This window comes from Musca domestica, unplaced genomic scaffold (assembly GCF_030504385.1).
Source record: "Musca domestica strain aabys unplaced genomic scaffold, Musca_domestica.polishedcontigs.V.1.1 13, whole genome shotgun sequence".
Lineage (NCBI taxonomy): Eukaryota > Metazoa > Arthropoda > Insecta > Diptera > Muscidae > Musca > Musca domestica.
In genome coordinates this window covers 3,786,431-3,805,987 of record NW_026712172.1, presented here as the reverse complement: position 1 = coordinate 3,805,987, position 19,557 = coordinate 3,786,431, and the positions used below count along the sequence as shown (strand labels likewise).

General features: G+C 32.0%; 1 protein-coding gene across 1 annotated transcript in view; it reads left to right on the top strand.

Annotated features, from left to right (window-relative positions):
* Positions 1-19,557, top strand: part of LOC101888077 (DEAD-box helicase Dbp80) — a 108,690-nt gene that overhangs the window by 73,351 nt on the left and 15,782 nt on the right. The window contains exon 9 of the mRNA XM_059118509.1: positions 8,046-8,208. Coding sequence (XP_058974492.1) covers positions 8,046-8,208 — 163 coding nt within the window. The remainder of the gene's footprint in view (positions 1-8,045; positions 8,209-19,557) is intronic.

Here is a 19,557-nt window from a genome sequence, read left to right as displayed (position 1 = left end):
TTTTGAAACTCGACTCCATTGAAAAATTTTCGATTTTTCCCGATTTTAGAATTTTCATATAAAGGGACAACGGATAAAATTGTTATTTATAGATTTTATGTATTTATTGGGTATTACGAATAAATACATAAAATCTATAAATAAAGTCTGGCAACTCTTGTCGTGTTTAGTTGTGTTTTATTTGTGTCAAAATAGTGATAAAATAATTTTAGATATATTATTATTTATTGTTCTTTTTGTGCAGTGAAATACTATCAGTTCTTACTAATATAATCGAAATTATACGTGCATTGTGAAGTTCAGTGTTTAAATACGGTATTTTACAAAATAATTAAAACAAATTGTGACTGTTTTTGCGCCTTCTCATATTTTTGTTTTACTTTTGCTGTTTACGTCTGTTTCGCTTTTTTTTTCTCCCTTGTGCCTTGTTCTTGTTTTTCAATCCCAAATTCTAAATTTTATATTCACAATCTAAAGCATACTTTGAGGCATTAGAATAATTTTTTGAAGTTTTGCACAATGGCCTGTTTATACAAAAATTGTAAAATTACTAATGAAAATGAACGCTTTATTACTTGTTGGCTATGTGAAAATCATGGTCACTTTAAATGTGCGGGTTTTACTGATAGAAAAAATGGACTTCGCTGGACGTGCATAAATTGTAGGTCCTTGGAGGTTGATTTTTACCGTCTATTTAAGGAGTCTAAAGTCGAAATTGCAAACATGAAGAAAGATTTTGAATCTGTTTACTCTCGCTTAAACTATTTTGAAAATATGTATAATAAATTTGAGTATCCTGATGGTTCGCCCAAAAGAAAAAAATCTTCAGCTATTATTTCTAGTAATAACTTAATATCGCTAAATTCACCAGTTGTTGCCCCGCTACAAAATAATACTGAAAATTTATCTTCAGACAACCATCTGGCGCCTCCGTTGCAATTTGCATCTTCGCCGTCCAGCAGGTCATCACGGTCTGTTTCTAATACAAGTGAAAGTCGGAGTACTCAGATCGAAACCTTATCTTCTGAAGCTCCATCTAATGTCCAGCAAAATCCACATCATTTGCATAGCGTCCCCCCTATTTTTGTAAGTGATTATACGTCAAATCCTACAGCACATCCACCATTGCAATGTGCTTCTCTTCCTTCTAGTAGCCTAATTGTAGTTCCTCCTAGAAAAAGCGTATTTATATCTAGATTGCATCCTAGTACTACAATAAATATTATAAGTGATTATGTTAAATCTAAAATACATAATCTTGAAGAAAGTGATTTTAAAATTTTTAAGTTTAATTCCTCCTCTGCTCGTGCAATTTCATCGTTTAAGCTTGTTGTTTCCAAAAACATATTCGATACTATTATTAATAGTTCATTCTGGCCCGATGACATTTTAGTAAAAGAGTTTGTATTCAGAGAAAAGCGTAACGCACTTAATCCTGTCCGTACTTCTAACGCTATGCAAGCTTCAAAAAACTAATAGAATCTGATTCGTTACAAATGTTATACCAAAATGTCAGAGGTCTTAACTCAAAACTTCGTCAAACTTTTTTAAAATCTTTTGGTTCTGATTTTAAAGTCTTTATATTTACTGAAACTTGGCTTAAACCTGAAATCTACGACACAGAAATCTTTTCTGACCAATTTGAAGTTTATAGAAATGATAGAGTAAATAGAACCGGTGGAGGAGTTTTAATAGCTGTACATAATTCCATTACGTCTGAAATAGTTGTCACTGAAGATCTTAATATAGAATTTATATGTGTCAAACTATTATATCGTGGTAAATTTATTGCTTTAACTTGTTCCTACATTCCTCCAAATTCAGACTTTGAAATATACATTAAGCACTCAAAGCTTCTGAAGGATGTTTCATGTTTAAAGTCAGCAAATTTTGATCTTATTTGTCTTGGTGATTTCAACTTACCAAGTATATCGTGGATCCCTAAACAAAATTCCATAGACTATATTCCTGTATCGTCTGCAGGCTCAGCTAGTAGAATGGACGAATTCTGGGAAGCTATATTTGACCAAGGACTTTTCCAAATAAATAATGTTTTTAATGTCAAGAATAGAATTTTAGATTTAGTATTCTCCACAACCGTTAACCTTTCATTATGTAGATGTGCACCGTTTGTCGAACCGGAGGATAATTATCACCCAACCCTCAATATAACTCTTGATCTTAAAACTCAAATAACATCCAAACCACTCAATAAAAAAATATCCTTTAACTTTTCCAAAATTAACATTGATTTGTTACGTACTACTCTTTCCAATACAATATGGCGTCTTGAAGGTGATATTGATTATTGTATTTCCGATTTTTATAATATCTTAAATGAAGCCTTTAAACTAACAGTCCCTAGTTCAAATTACGCGCCAAATGGAGGCTCGCCATGGTTTACTCCATATTTAAGACGTTTACGTAATAACAAAAGTAAACTTTTTAAGAAATTTAAAAAATTTAACTCATCCTTAAACTACTCCAATTACTCCAAAGCTCGAAATAATTATAATACTGAAAATTTAAAATGTTATTCGGCATATCTACAAAGAATTAGAAATAGTTTTCAACGCAACCCAAAAAACTTCTATAATTTCGTGAATTCTAAAAGAAAAGCCCATGAATTCCCTAGCTATATGAAATTCGGCAGCACAGAGGCTACCGATGATTCTGATATTGCAAACATGTTCGCAGATTTTTTTCAGAATAGCTATTCAACATTTACATCCACTAGCAACTACAGCTTTAACATTAATAGACTGAATTTTTTGCCCCAAATTTTGCTTACGGAAGAAGAGGTTTTAAATGGTTTAAAAACTTTAAAAAATTCGATCTCCCCAGGTCCAGACGGAGTACCGGCAAACGTTCTTAAATTATGTGCAATTGAATTATACATACCACTTACGAAATTATTTAATTACTCTTTATCTTTAGGCTACTTTCCTTATTTTTGGAGATCTAGTTATATAATTCCTCTCCATAAAACTGGTAGTCGTTGCAATATTGAAAATTATAGAGGCATTGCTAAGCTTAGCGCAATACCTAAACTTTTTGAATTTTTGGTTTCGCGTAGGCTAACACACTTTGTGGCTCCAATTTTTTCACCGTGTCAACACGGTTTCATCAGAGGTAGGTCAACTTTAACTAATCTTATGGAATTAACATGCTATGTTCATAATGGTTTTGCTAATAAATTTCAAACTGATGTAATTTATACCGATTTTAGTAAAGCTTTTGACACTGTCGTACATAGTTTATTACTCCACAAACTTGATTTAATGGGTTTCCCTACATTATTGTTAGACTGGATTTCATCATACCGTACTCAAAAGGTGTCTTTCACAAATGCCATCTCAAAAAATATTCTAGTCCATTCTGGTGTTCCTCAGGGAAGTCATTTAGGACCATTACTATTCGTTCTCTATCTCAATGATCTTCCGTCAGTTGTAAGGTTTTCCAAAATTCTAATGTTTGCAGATGATGTTAAGCTGTTCATTAATCTCGATTCTCTCAATAGCTCATTACATTTACAACATGATCTACATTCCATTGTAAATTGGTGTGGTATGAATGGCATGTCACTAAATCTTAAAAAATGCAAAAAATTATCATTATTCAGATCTAGACATATTCAATCTGATTACTTCGTAGGTTCATACAAATTGGAGAATGTAGACTCATTTATTGATCTTGGTGTTATTTTGGACAATAAACTTCGTTTTAACTTACACATTGAATCTAGCGTTAATAAAGCAAAGTCTCTTCTAGGTTTCATTAAGCGCTGGTCTAAAGAGTTTGAAGACCCTTACGTAACTAAACGCTTGTTTACTAGTCTAGTTAGACCTACATTAGAGTATGGTTGCGTGTTGTGGAGTCCATTTTATAAATGTTACTCTAATTCAATAGAAGCAGTTCAAAAACAATTCATTATATTCGCTCTCAAAGGTCTGCCCTGGAATCCGTCTGAAGCACTCCCCCCCTATGAAAATCGATTAAAACTTATAGACCTTCCATCGTTAGAAAGAAGGCGTTTAATGCTTAGAGCAATATTTTTAATACGACTTTTGCGTGGTCAAATTGATTCACAATTTTTAATTAGTGAAATAAAGTTTAATGTTCCGTCTAGAATAACTCGTAATTATATACCGCTAAATCTTTCCTTGGCGAGATCTAACTACGAACTAAGCAACCCCCTTAGATCTTTATGTGAAATATATAACAACCTCTATAATAATTTATCACTATCTGAACCTTTGCATGCAATAAAAATATCAATACTTAATTTATAATTATAGTATTTGAGCTGCCAGATTTGTATTTTTGCTCGTTGTGTGTGATTTGTAATACTAATCCTTTTACTAAAACCGGCTGATGTTTTACTGTAGCTGGTGTTTCCCTACAATACTAACCCTCCATGGTGCGGACTATGGGGTGTACGCGCTCCCTACGTATTGGGAGGTGGCCCCCTCGGTCGGCAGGGGCGGGTAAGAGTGGCGTTGGGACCGAACGAAAAAAAAAAAAACAGTTTTATCCGTTGTGGCTTTATACTACCCTACACATCATATTAGAATTCAAAAAAAAAAAAAAAAAAAAAAAAAAAAAACACTACAAATGTACATTCGAAAATAGTAAGTCAAAATGGAAAAAAATATGCAATATAAAACATTACTATTGTATATTTTAAAAGTCAAAATGAAAATGTTCAAATTTCACATTTTACGCGATTTTTTTTGGAGTCGTGGTTAATATTTTTTTCTTTAAAAACCTAACTCGGGGTATGACGAACGTTTGTACAAACAAACAAACAACAACAAACAACAATTGATTTATATATATATATATATATATATATATATATATATATATATATATATATATATATATATATATATATATATATATATATATATTTCAATTTGAGTCAACTCACCTGGAATTACATCTCGTTTACCAACATTATACTTTACTGATAACCTACTAGTCCAAACACTTTTGCGGTTGCGTTTAATCAGTTCTATTTTTTCCTTGATGGAATGAATTTTACGAGGAATATGAGAAATTGTCCGAGAAATTATTTAACAAACAGACTTTCAATGGAGAAATGTAGCATTTCACATCAAACAACCACGTGGTACTAAACTTAAATCAGCTATAGACGAAGGGCAACGAGACTTAAACTCAAAAAAAAAATGGGGTTTCCTAGAATTTTAAATAAAATAATCATGTTGTGCACGGAAAATATAGGTAAACCTTTTGGAATTGAAATTAAACTTTTTGCAGTGGAAATCCAACCTTTTGCAGTGGAAATGAAACCTTTTGTAGTGGAAATGAAACCGTTTGCAGCGGAAATGAAACCTTTCTTTATTTGAAGTGAAACCTTTTGCAACCGAAAATAAACTACTTGCAAATCAAATGAAACTATTAGATTTATAGAAAGAAACATAACAAAACATTTTTATTTTTAGTATATTTAAAAATAAATAAACTTATTACTAATATATAGTTAAAGAGGAATTTTTATTGATTATTAATATCTATATTTTTACATTATTTCTTAAACTTTCAATTATTGTAATAAAAAAAGGTTCTTTCTTGATTTAATATAAAATATTTTCATATTAAATAGTCTTAGTACTTAACGCTAAAACGAAATTGGAACAAATTTTGGCCTTTATTACTATAGATTGTATGGGCAGGACTGAAATGCGGAACTAGCCTTTACTATAAGGTTTTATAGTTATAACATACTATTAATCTTACCTGAAGGATTCCCGATTCGCAACTTGTTTGATTTTTAACAGCAGATCCATTATTTGGATAGAGCAGTCTTATTAGGTGTGCTATTGAATGGTTTTTGAAACATCCTGGTATCATTTTCAATATCAAACACCCTAGACACAATACAATATTGTGCCAAATTTCAAATCTCTACATCAAATTTAATATCAATATAGTGATAACAACAGACAGACAGGTGGACATCATTAAATCAAGTTAGATCATGATTGTATGTACATTATGGGGTTTCATTTCCACTGCAAAAGGTTGGATTTCCACTGCAAAAAGTTTCATAAAATAAAAATGTGTTGTTATGCTTCCTTCTATAAATCTAAAAGTTGATTTGATTTGCAAAAAGTTTGATTTAAATTGCAAAAGTTTTCATTTTAACTAGCATATCACTTAACCGATTTAACTGTACAGGCCGCACAAATGAGGATCAACTGTATTTCAAATTCAGTTGCCATTTTTTTTCGACGGTAATGGGCAATATCTCGGGATAAAGCTATATCTTGTCCCCATCTCGATATCAAATTTGTGTACATGTAATTTGATTTTGAATTTCTTGACTGAGTAGGAATAAATAATCTATGGGTTCTAAAATGATTACACTTAATATGTCTTTCATAGTATGATGGGAAGTTATAAAAATGGCGTGGTAACCGAGAAGGAGACTTTTTACATAAATGAAAATTTTTTAACATCTTAGTTTTGAAACAAAATGATGATTAGTTTGTAAAAAAATTTTCCTAATGAATATTAAGATGACAAACAACAAAAACACTCACATATTAATGCAAAATACATAAAATTCAAAAGTTTAATATTGACCTTGAATACCTCTGCAACGTCTGAACCTAATTTGACGAAAGCTAATTATAATAACTGTATTTTCATTGTTTGTATATCAGAACTCAGGGGAATGCCAAAAGGACAGGTGTGTTATATTTATATAACTTTAAAATCGAAAGGTCGTATACAACTTTATATTTATATAAATTTAAATATTCATATTAAAAATTTATTAATTAGTACTCAGCAATCATCAAGCTATATAGTCTATACGAACATAGGCGGGCTCCCAAAATTTCAATTGTTTTTCTTTTCATACAAACTAAGTAAATTGCGAAATGCCCGAATTGCGTATCTTCAACACATTATCAAATGAAACAGCCAAAACCATGATTATAATTGATGGGAAATATACCAACTAGAAGAATCTGATTATTTTCTTAATACGTCAAGTAATTTTTATTATATTAGGATTTTAATCCGACAATTGTAGAAATCAGTATTTTTGTCCTTTAATAAATAATATTATGATCAAATATTTAAAAATTTTAAGCATCAGTCGTTACAAAATTAGTTTGTAAGCTGTAATAAACTTGACTCCACGTTTGTTTGCGTGTAAATACTGCTCATATGTTGTTTACAGTTTCCCAAACATGTAGTATTTATTTCATCACTTTTGTGAAAAATTGTCGTGGCAGACAAAGAGTGGAAAAGGCTTTAAAAGATTGGTTCGATACGGGTGCATTTGACTTAGATTCTGTAAGGTGAAGGTTTTACTTATTTTACAAAGTAATTGAACAGTAATTGCTTTAATCTAGAAACTCTACGTTGGGTGGGGGTCCACGTATGGCATATAAAAAACGTTCAGACAGAACCAAACGTCGATGAATTGGTGAACTCGTTTAATCGACATTGGGGTAGTCATAACAACATTTTTTTATATGTTATCGATTTTATAATGTAAATAAGTGAAAACACGTTAAATTTTGAGGGCCGAACTTGCATCGGGTAAAGAAAATATATAAATATAAAAGTATTGGGACACACTTGGGAACTTAGTTGGAGATCTTTTTAAAAACTTCAAAATATCACATTGGCGTCGCAATCTTAAATGAGGATATCATCTATTGCATCTATTGTGAGTTTCAAGTACCAAATTTGAAACAATTTTCCACAGGAGGTAGAATCCAGTACGAACTCTAAATACAGAATTTGAAACTATTTCTTTATAAATTGTGGCTTAAATCATTTTGTCAAAAATTATTATATTTTGAAAGTCAACCGCAATCTTATATCATGTAAAGTGTAAAAGTTCATAGAATTTTCTTTACAAGAATCTTTTTGGATTCTATCACATAAAATTTTTAAAATATAAAGAAATGAGAAGATTTTCAACAAAAAATCCACTTCAATGTCATTCAAAATATTTGTTCCATTGATGATATTAATAAAATTTAATTTATTCTCTATAGACTCGAAAAACAGCTGGATGGCTCGCTGGGAAATTGTCGTCAGATGGACATTCTGTTGCAGTGCTTTCAGGTGAACTTACTGTTGAACAACGTTTGGCTGTTCTAGATCGATTTAGAATTGGTTTGGAAAAAGTATTAATAACTACTAATGTTTTATCACGAGGTAAGTTCACAGTAGTATATGGCAAAGCAAAATTAACAACATATCGTATTTGTGTTTAAATATCGAAAGTTAGAATATGACGGCTTTTTTTAGAGTCCTTCATTTAACATTATCCATATATCTCTATATTTGCATAGAAAACCATTTGGCCAAAATGCATTTCAATGGCATATCACCCTTGCTGTTGCAAACCCTTAATTTAGGTTTTATGTTAGGTAGTATAAAAATTTCGACGCATTTTTGTTTTTTTAGAATAGATTGCTTTTGGAGATGATCGCATAATACTTAGGTGTTGAAATGGACCAAAAACTGAAAAATTTTCTGAACAAACGGAGCGGAAATTAGCATGGGGCTAGAGCTTAGGGCTGGGCAGAAGCCTTCCAATTTGGATGGTCATTGGGTAATATTTAGTAGGTGAAATAGATCATAACATTTGTGTTAGTTATTTAAAGCTTATATCTCAAGAATGGCTAGACCGATTTTGACAAATTTGGTCAATTCCTCAAAATCGCAAAAAAGATGCCAATAATGATGTTAATATACAAAAATACACGTTCGAGATATGTTTGGATTCAAGTATGTATATATTTGGGGCTGCTTGCAAACAAATATATATTTGGATGCAAACATATTATGCTTGGGTCGAAGTATATATGTGTTTGCAACATTTTGTAATATATTCAAATTTTAATTGTTTGGGTTCAAACATATTTTTTATGTTAGAACCATGGTAGAAGAATGTAGGTAGACGCGTCGAAACAGCTGCTGGGACAATGAACTGTCAAACCAATTTTGGAATTGAAAATGTTGAATGAAAAACTTTTAAATTGTTGAAAAACGCGAATTATAATAGCCTCCGAATGACGTAGTATAAGAAAACATATAAAAATCTACTTATATTTGAAAAAACAGTTAATTTTTTGACATAAATATGTCAAGCCTGTATTCTTCTGTCATGGTTAGAACATATGTGTTTTGTTATTTGTTGATGCTGTTGCGTGGAGAATAATGAAAATGTTTATGAGTGCGGTTGTAAGATTTAGATTTTTTAAAGAATTTTAGTTTTATTTAATTATTTGCTTCCTCTTCTATTGTGCTTACGATCTCGTCACTTGGGTAAAAAAAGTTTTTTGGCAGGGAATACCTAGGTTTCGGAAAGAGCCACCAATCATCATCAGTTCCCCAGTTTTTTGTCTGGGATATTCTCCCCAGAAGTTATTTTAAAAATAACTTCTGGGGAGAATATCCCAGACAAAAAACTGGGGAACTGATGATGATTGGTGGCTCTTTCCGAAACCTAGGTATTCCCTGCCTTACCCCATGGTAAACATTACCATCGTTCTTTACTAATAAACAAACGTTGTTTTAATAAAAACAACAATAATTGTATCCGAACAAACAAGCCAACACTGTTCCATATATATTAAATACTAGCTGGCCCGGTCCGCGTTGCCGGCCCGTAGTTTTTGTCTATTATGCATATTTGTCAAAGCATTATTACTCACAGATATGACTGATATAAGTGTTCACGTACTGGTCGATTAAAAGTGTTTTAAAAATATTTTAATATACCTGTTCCCATATTTAAGCCGTGGGCTTCAATATTTTAACCTTGGACTTCAAATGTGTGGATGTGCTATCCAAATCTTTTAAAAAGTATATATCAATCGTATCCCGATGTAAGGGATCAAATTAATTTTTAGTATGGTAAAAATCGTAGCAAAATTTTCCAGTCAAATGAGCAGTAATTTGGATTTTACTGTATTTTGTACACCTCATAATTTAGGGCTGAATGGTTTAAGAATAGCCAAAGTTAATTACTTTTTTAAACCAATTAGCACCTCAGATTATGCATTAGAGTCGTCATCAGTCCCCCTAACCATGTCGGTCTGTTTATCCACCAAAAGGTGGACTTGAGGGGGTTCTATTACATGGAGAAAATTCTAAAATTTGTAGATATGTTGAAATTTTTGTTTAAGATTTCCACCCCTAATATACATTTTTAGCCAAATCCTTTGAAATATGGTAAAATCAGGAGGGACCTTTATATGGGCACTACTCCGAAACATCGACCTACATTGAAAACTTTCTTCTACCCCTTATAATCCAATATGACAAATAAAGGCCAAATCAAAAACATAGCTATTTCACACCCATTACCGAAAGATGGGAATTTATTTTATTTGCCATTTAAATTGTAAGTTGGAGACTCCATAAAGTCCATATTTTTTTCATCAGATAGTATAACTCAATGGCGATTCAACAAATATTCGGTCCCGTGCTACTTTCTTATATTTGTAATTTGTTCATGTTTTCACAATTCATTTCATATAGATGTACATCTCAAATCTACGTTCCCAACCAATATTCTCTTGGGGGTTACAAATTCAATGCAATACAAAATTTTCTTTTCTGACCACACATTAGATGTGAAAGTGGACTTGGGGATACTCCAATGTGGGGACTTTACTTAAATAAATTCCTATGGGGCAATTATCTGTATGATGGTTCCCTACCTCAAGGTAGCATATATACAATTTTTTAGCCAAATCAATTGATGAATGTGGTCAAGACCCTACTCTGAAAATTTAAAATTTTATGCGAAGAGGTTATATACCCCCTTAGAAACAAAGATGCCAAATAAGGGCCAAAAAAATGAAAGAAGTGGCCAAGACCCCAGAAATAGCTTAAATCATACGATGGTTATATAAATATGAAATCGGGTTGTACCCTTATCCGTGAGTTATGATCGATATCACGACCTGCAAAAAAACATCAAGATACCATAATCTTGATGTTTTTTTTTGGTGAAAAATTGTATATAGTGAAAAATTATTCTTTATTTTGTTCCCAAAAAATCTACTAAATTCAATATAATAATACAAATTGAAAAAAATTGACAAAAGAAGAATAACAAATTGAAAAAATATTCAACTTTTTCGCTGTTTTTTTACAACAAATGTTTAAAGATCCTTACAAAGCTTGTCAATATAATGTACTATTATTTTAAAATTCCATTATTATTTAAAATTCCATTCGATTCCATTGAATTTTTTTTTCGATATTTTCCCAATTTGAGAATTTTTGCAATGAGATCTCTTTTTTTGTGATTTTTTAGCGATTTTGTTAAATTATTTCTATATCATCTATTCCGCTTCGCCACCACATAATTCGGTACTACACTTCCATGTAACCCGACATCATTACTTGCTTCCAAGCATATTTTAACTAACATCTAAGCATATACATGCTGGGATCAATCATATATGTGTTTGCATTGAAGTATATATATGCTTACATCCAAACATATATATACTTGTATCTACGCATAACTTTACCTACATCCATTACCTGATATACTTGCATCTAAGCATGTATTTACTTGTAGTACCCGTGTAGATTTTGTAGTATTTTGTGATATTTTTGTTCATATTTTTTATCGAATGCGGTTTTTTCAATTTGACTTATAATATTGAAGTGTACGTTTTGTATATTTTTCACCTTACGACACAGGTTGGGGTTATTATATACAGATTGCAATTATCGTCCGATCCTCACGATAATTTTCATAAGGGTAGGGTTAGGCTCAGAATGGCTAGGCCTATTGTTTTTAAAGATGTCCCTAATATGCAGGGTGAAATGAAAAAACTGCAACCAACTTCAGACTGCTATAATTTCTGAGGCACTCGGCCGAAAACTGTTAAAATTATTCCAGTGACAGCTCATTATATTGTTTACAAGCGTACAAAAGCATTTTGGTGAGAATTTTCCAGAAAAAAGTTATTTGTAATGGAATTCAAGCGTGATAGTGTGATTTCTTTATATTTGGCTGGAAAACCACAAGTGGTTATCGTTACAGCACTCCAGCATTTGAATGTGAATAAATCTTTTGTGTCTCGTACCATCGCTCATTACCGTGACACTGGTAGCGTAGTCCGACGTCAAGGAAGTGGACGGAAGAAAACAGCAACATCAGCAGAAATGGTTCGAAAAGTAAATTAGCGACTTGATCGAAACCCGCGTCGCAGTGGCCGAAAAAGGGCTCGTGAGCTAAACATATCGCAATATTCCATTCTTCAAATATTGAAAAATGAGCTCGGGGTAAAGCCATTGCAATTCCAAAAAGTGCAAGAACTTACACCGCAACAGAAAGAAAATAGATTCAAAAATGCTAAAGAGTTGATTCGCTTGGCCGAAAGTGATGAACTGCCGAATTTGGTTTTCTCCGATGAGAAAACATTCGTTGTCCAGAAGTTTGTAAATAAACAAAATTATCGTGTTTACTTTCCAAAGAGGTCAGCTGAAAATGTTCACCTTCGGTTGGCCACCAGAACTTAAGTTCCGGCCATTGTGATGGTGTGGGCCGCCATGACAGCCGATCGTCGCTCTCCGCTCGTACTAATCAACCGTGGCATCAGAATAAATGCCAAATATTATAGCGAAAATATTCTGGAGGGTGTATTTAAGCCTTAGGCACCCAAAAATTTTGGCGCAGACCTTGGACATTCCAACAGGACTCAGCACCATCGCACTCAGCACAAGAATGGTTACAAAATGAGGTTCCTCGCTTCATTTCCAGCGCACAATGGCCACTAAAAAATACCAAAGTGTAGATCACCTCAAGCAAGTGCTTCGCCGGGAATGGGCCAAAATACCGCATTGGCCATAATTCGTGCCGAAGGTGACCAATTCGAACAAATCTAAACTTATTCTAAAATTTGATGCTATTTCCGACATTCAATAGAATTGAAAAAAAAAATATATAAAAATGATGGCGTTTGACTTTGTTGCAGTTTTTTATCTCGCCCTGTATTCAGGGGTTGAAATGGACCAACAACCAAAAATGTTCCTGATTTTACAGCCGTTATAAAGGTGACATAAAGAAACCAAACCAGCGAATAGAAAGGACCACTACTTTTTTGTGAAAAAAATACCAACATTTCCATTCTATCGAAACGCTGTAAATAACTTACAAGCGAAATCCAAAATACACATAAAGTGAACTTCTGAGTTTTTATGCTGATTTCGTTGAGGAATATAACCAAATATCGTAGTCAAGCAAATCAGATGAGTTTGGAGATACTTTTGGAGATGATCGCAATTTTTTTGTGTTCAAAAGAACCAAAAACAGAAAAATGTTTCTTGTCACACAATTGGAACCAATCGACACGGAATTTAGCATGAGAAGAGATTTAAGGACAAGGAAGAAGTCTAGCATTTTGGATGACCATTGAATTATATTTAGGTGTAAAATGGACCACAACAACTAACAGCACGACGAAGTTCGTAAATATTGGGCAAACGTCTCTGGTCAAAATGCTAAGGGTAATATCTGGGCAGTGCTCCATGACTTAATTTCAAAAGTGTTGTAGTGTTTCACATGGTCGGCCCCGCACGACTATATCTTTGCTTGTTTGTTTTCTAATAGAAGTGAGGGGTGTATCCGGTAATTTTTCATGCGTCAGACTACTTTAATTGTCTTCTGACTAGTTAATCAATTTGTAGGGATTGTGGCCCAGTATAAATCATCATGCAACATTGATTGTGTTTATTTTGGCACAAGACAATAATTGTGTGCTCCAAACGAATATAAAATGTACGTAATACTCGGCGTACTCCTTCGACGTTTTTCACCAACAATTTTGAGCACATGCATTTATATGTATACTAGCAAATGCCCGCTTCCAAGTATGCGGAAAAAGGAAATCATATTAAACGTATGTTTATTATAGGTGTATTATAGACCGCTATTTCCCTTAACTTCCCATAACTTGAACGACTGACTTAAATACAAATCCAATCAATAAATTCATAACTATATACAAACTTGTAATTTTCTGTCTCTAAAATATATAAAAATGGGTACAAAAGTATATGTATCTTTGTAAACTATGATTATCTATATATATAAAAGAAAGTTGTGTTAGTTACTACGTTTATAACTTAAGAACCGCTGAACTGATTTTAATGATTCATACAAATTCGGAATTGTCTCCAATCCGAAAGGGATAATATACAAAAAAATCACGTAAAAATGTGATATATTAACATTTTCATTTCGACTTTTGAAATGTACAATAGTAATGTTTTATTTTGCATGTTTTTTTTCATTTTGACTTACTTTTTTTCTAATGTACATTTGTAGTGCTTTTTATATTTTATTTTTGAATTCGAATATTAATACCAATTTATTTAATTGACTTGATTTCTTGAGAACTGAAATTGATGGCGGGTTACATGGAAGTGTAGTACCGAATTATGTGGTAGCGAGACGGAATAGATAATATCGAAATAATTTAACGCGATCACGCCAAAGTTAAAAGATAATTACTTTTTCAAAATCGCTAAAAAATCACGAAAAAAGAGATCTCATTGCAAAAATTTTCAAATCGGGAAAAAATCGAAAAAAAAAAAAATTCAATGGAATCGAATTTTAAAATAATAGTACATTCTATTGACAAGCTTTGTAAGGATCTTTAAACATTTGTTGTAAGAAAAAGCGAACAAGTTGAAGATTTTTTCAATTTGTTATTCTTCTTTTGTCAATTTTTCTCAATTTGTAATATCATATTGAATTCAGTGGATTTTTTGTGAACAAAAAAAATGAAATAAGTGCGAAATACGATATTAACTGACATCTACCTTTAAACTCCAGGGCCTACATCGTGCTTCAGCTGGAAGATGCGCACACATTTAAACAAACAAAAATGACCGAAAAAGACTAATGGGGCTCATTTCAAAGCGTTGACCTACTTCTTTCATGTGACAATAATCCGTCCAATGAGAGCTCAAAATGCAAAATTCTTTGGGAGTACAATCAATAAAAAGTCAAATTTAAAGGGTGCAAAATAGTAGAGCGAATGGGACTTTTAGTAAGAAAAGGATTTCTATCCTTCCAGAAATTCTTCCCAAACATTGAAGATACCTTTAATCGCTTTTGCAGGTCATGATATCGATCATAACTCACGGATAAGGGTACAACCCGATTTCATATTTATATAACCATCGTATGATTTAAACTATTTTTGGTGTCTTGGTCACTTTTTTCATATTTTGGCACTTATTTGGCATCTTTGTTTCTAAGGGGGTAGAGAACCTCTTCGTATAAAATTTGAAATTTTCGGAGTAGGGCCCATATTGGTCTTGACCACATTCATCAATTGATTAGGCTAAAAAATGTATTTATGCTACCCTGGGGTAAGGAGCCATCATACAGATAATTGCCACATACGTAAGTAAAGTCCACACATTGGAGTATCCCCAAGTCCACTTTCACATCTAATGTGTGGTCAGAAAAGAAAATTTTGTATTCTATTGGTTGGGAACGTAAATTTGGGATGTACATCTATATGAAATAAATTGTGAAAACATGAACAAATTACAAATATAAGAAAGTAGCACGGGACCGAATTTTTGTTGAATCGTCATTGAATTATACTATGATGAAAATATAGACTTTATGGTGTATCCAATTTACAATTTAAATGACAATTAAATTTAGTTCCCATCTTACGGTAATGGGTGTATAATAGTAATTATATTTGACAATTCTGAAATCAGTCTGCCCTCAATTATGAGTTGAATAAAACTATTTTTACTTATTTAAATCACGTGAATTTTTTTTTTTTTTTTCAGTTTGACATGCTATGTTTTTCTGCTATATTTTTGTTTTTGTTTGGCCTCTATTTGTCATCTTTGATTATAAGGGGTAGAACAAGTTTTCAATGTAGGTCGATGTTTCGGAGTAGGGCCCATATAAAGGTACCTCCTGATTTTACCATATTTCAAATCTTACACAAAAATTTCAACATATCTACAAATTTTAGACTTATTTGACTAAAAATTAAAAATTAATCGACCAGTACGTGAACACTTATATCAGTCATATCTGTGAATAATTATGCTTTGACATATATGCATAATAGACAAAAACTACGGGCCGGCAACGCGGACCGGGCCAGCTAGTATTTCATATATTTCACAATGATCTCAATACCAAAATGCACAATTCTAGCTCTTTTCCTATTCTATGTACAATATTCAGTACCATTTATTACTGAAGTACGCATTTGCAATTCATCCTCCTTATCTAGAAGCTAAACACTCGTAGTGATCCTAGTACCAAAATTTATTTTCCATATTTATTGTTGCTACACTTCCTGCTGAAAAGCATGCATTTTCAAAAACCCCATTGTCTAAACCATACTTACCCTCACAGCAAAAAAAAAAATACTTACACATATACTTACACTATGGAGTTCCAAATTCCAAATTCATATCCTTATATCAACCCTACTTCCAAAACATGATTCTCTTACAAAACTTCAGGATTTTACCTTGGACTTCTCACTTAATTTCAAATTATAACAAATTAAGAGCTATGTAAACCTTTAGTACACCCAAACCCAAATTGCACCCAACTTAGTACCAATTAGTTCAACTCTCACGCTTAGTACACATTCCAACTTAATTTTTACAACTTGTATCAAGATTTTAGCTCTATCTGTTCTCATAACACCAAGTGATTCGAAACTTAGAGCTTTTAGCTCACATGGTTCGAATTTCAGCGACCCTTATTTAAAAGTTCAGAATCTTAACTTTATCTTTTAAAACTATACTTGATTCAATGTTTTATACCTTTTAATACAATTAGTACCCTTACCCCACCCCTACACACCAACATTGGTCTACATGCAAAATTTCAAGATTCCACCTTCAGCCGTTTTGCCTGATTATACCAATATCAAATTTAGTACCGCTCATTCGTTCTTTTTCAAAACCATTTCATATCTCCACCCTACATACCAATATCTATAATTCAAATGTTAGTACCTTTCGTACATCTACGGTACGTTTTTCCATGTCACAACACTACACACCAATTCTGACCCCAACAACGAAATTCAGAAATCTATCTCTCTATCTAATTGTGTACCATTTATAACATTTTGTACTCCTGTAGAACTTATTTCCAAGAATAATTTAAAATTTAGGGTCTCCAACTCTGTAGGTTCATCCAAATTCAATTTGTACCAATGTTAGTACCATTTAGTACAAAACAAGTACGATTTTCAAAGTTCCTACATAACCCAATCCTACAATGCAATAGTCCTAATTCCAAATTTCAGGATACCAGCTCTATCGGTTCACCCAAATCCAAATTGTAGCCAATAAACAATTTGGTACATAATAATACAAATTTCCATAACTATATACATCATACAATCCAATAGAAATCTCTTTTTTCCAAATTGCAGGATTCCAATTCTACCGGTTCTCCCAAAATTGAAATTGCACCAAATTTTGTACCATTAAGACACATAAGTTCGAATTTCCAAAACTTCCCACATATCTATCGGTTCTCCCAAAATTTAAATTGTACAAAATGTAGTACTATTAGTACTCATAGGTACGAATTTCGAAAAACGGTATATCAGTATGAACAGAAAGATTTTAAGTGTTTTGAAAACTTCTATATATATATATATATATATATATATATATACATATATATATATATATATATATATATATAATAATGTAGTACTATTAGTACTCATAGGTACGAATTTCGAAAAACGGTATATCAGTATGAACAGAAAGATTTTAAGTGTTTTGAAAACTTCCACCTCTGTTATATATATATATATATATATATATATATATATATATATTATATATATATATATATATATATATATATATATATATATATATATATATATATATATATTATATATATATATATATATATATATATATATATATATACATATATATATATATATATATATTATATATATATAACAGAGGTGGAAGTTTTCAAAACACTTAAAATCTTTCTGTTCATACTGATATACCGTTTTTCGAAATTCGTACCTATGAGTACTAATAGTACTACATTTTGTACAATTTAAATTTTGAGAGAACCGATAGATATGTGGGAAGTTTTGGAAATTCGAACTTATGTGTATTAAATGGTACAAAATTTGGTGCAATTTCAATTTTGGGAGAACCGGTAGAATTGGAATCCTGCAATTTGGAAAAAAGAGATTTCTATTGGATTGTCTGATGTATATAGTTATGGAAATTTGTATTATTGTGTACCAAATTGTTTATTGGCTACAATTTGGATTTGGGTGAACCGATAGAGCTGGTGTCCTGAAATTTGGAATTAGGATTACTATTGCATTGTAGGATTGGGTTATGTAGGAACTTTGAAAATCGTACTTGTTTTGTACTAAATGGTACTAAAATTGGTACAAATTGAATTTGGATGAACCTACAGAGTTGGAGACCCTAAATTTTAAATTATTCTTGGAAATAAGTTCTACAGGAGTACAAAATGTTATAAATGGTACACAATTAGATAGAGAGATAGATTTCTGAATTTCGTTGTTGGGGTCAGAATTGGTGTGTAGTGTTGTGACATGGAAAAACGTACCGTAGATGTACGAAAGGTACTAACATTTGAATTATAGATATTGGTATGTAGGGTGGAGATATGAAGTGGTTTTGAAAAAGAACGAATGAGCGGTACTAAATTTGATATTGGTATAATCAGGCAAAACGGCTGAAGGTGGAATCTTGAAATTTTGCATGTAGACCAATGTTGGTGTGTAGGGGTGGGGTAAGGGTACTAATTGTATTAAAAGGTATAAAACATTGAATCAAGTATAGTTTTAAAAGATAAAGTTAAGATTCGGAACTTTTAAATAAGGGTCGCTGAAATTCGAACCATGTGAGCTAAAAGCTCTAAGTTTCGAATCACTTGGTGTTATGAGAACAGATAGAGCTAAAATCTTGATACAAGTTGTAAAAATTAAGTTGGAATGTGTACTAAGCGTGAGAGTTGAACTAATTGGTACTAAGTTGGGTGCAATTTGGGTTTGGGTGTACTAAAGGTTTACATAGCTCTTAATTTGTTATAATTTGAAATTAAGTGAGAAGTCCAAGGTAAAATCCTGAAGTTTTGTAAGAGAATCATGTTTTGGAAGTAGGGTTGATATAAGGATATGAATTTGGAATTTGGAACTCCATAGTGTAAGTATATGTGTAAGTATTTTTTTTTTGCTGTGAGGGTAAGTATGGGTTAGACAATGGGGTTTTTGAAAATGCATGCTTTTCAGCAGGAAGTGTAGCAACAATAAATATGGAAAATAAATTTTGGTACTAGGATCACTACGAGTGTTTAGCTTCTAGATAAGGAGGATGAATTGCAAATGCGTACTTCAGTAATAAATGGTACTGAATATTGTACATAGAATAGGAAAAGAGCTAGAATTGTGCATTTTGGTATTGAGATCATTGTGAAATATATGAAATACTAGCTGGCACGGTCCGCGTTGC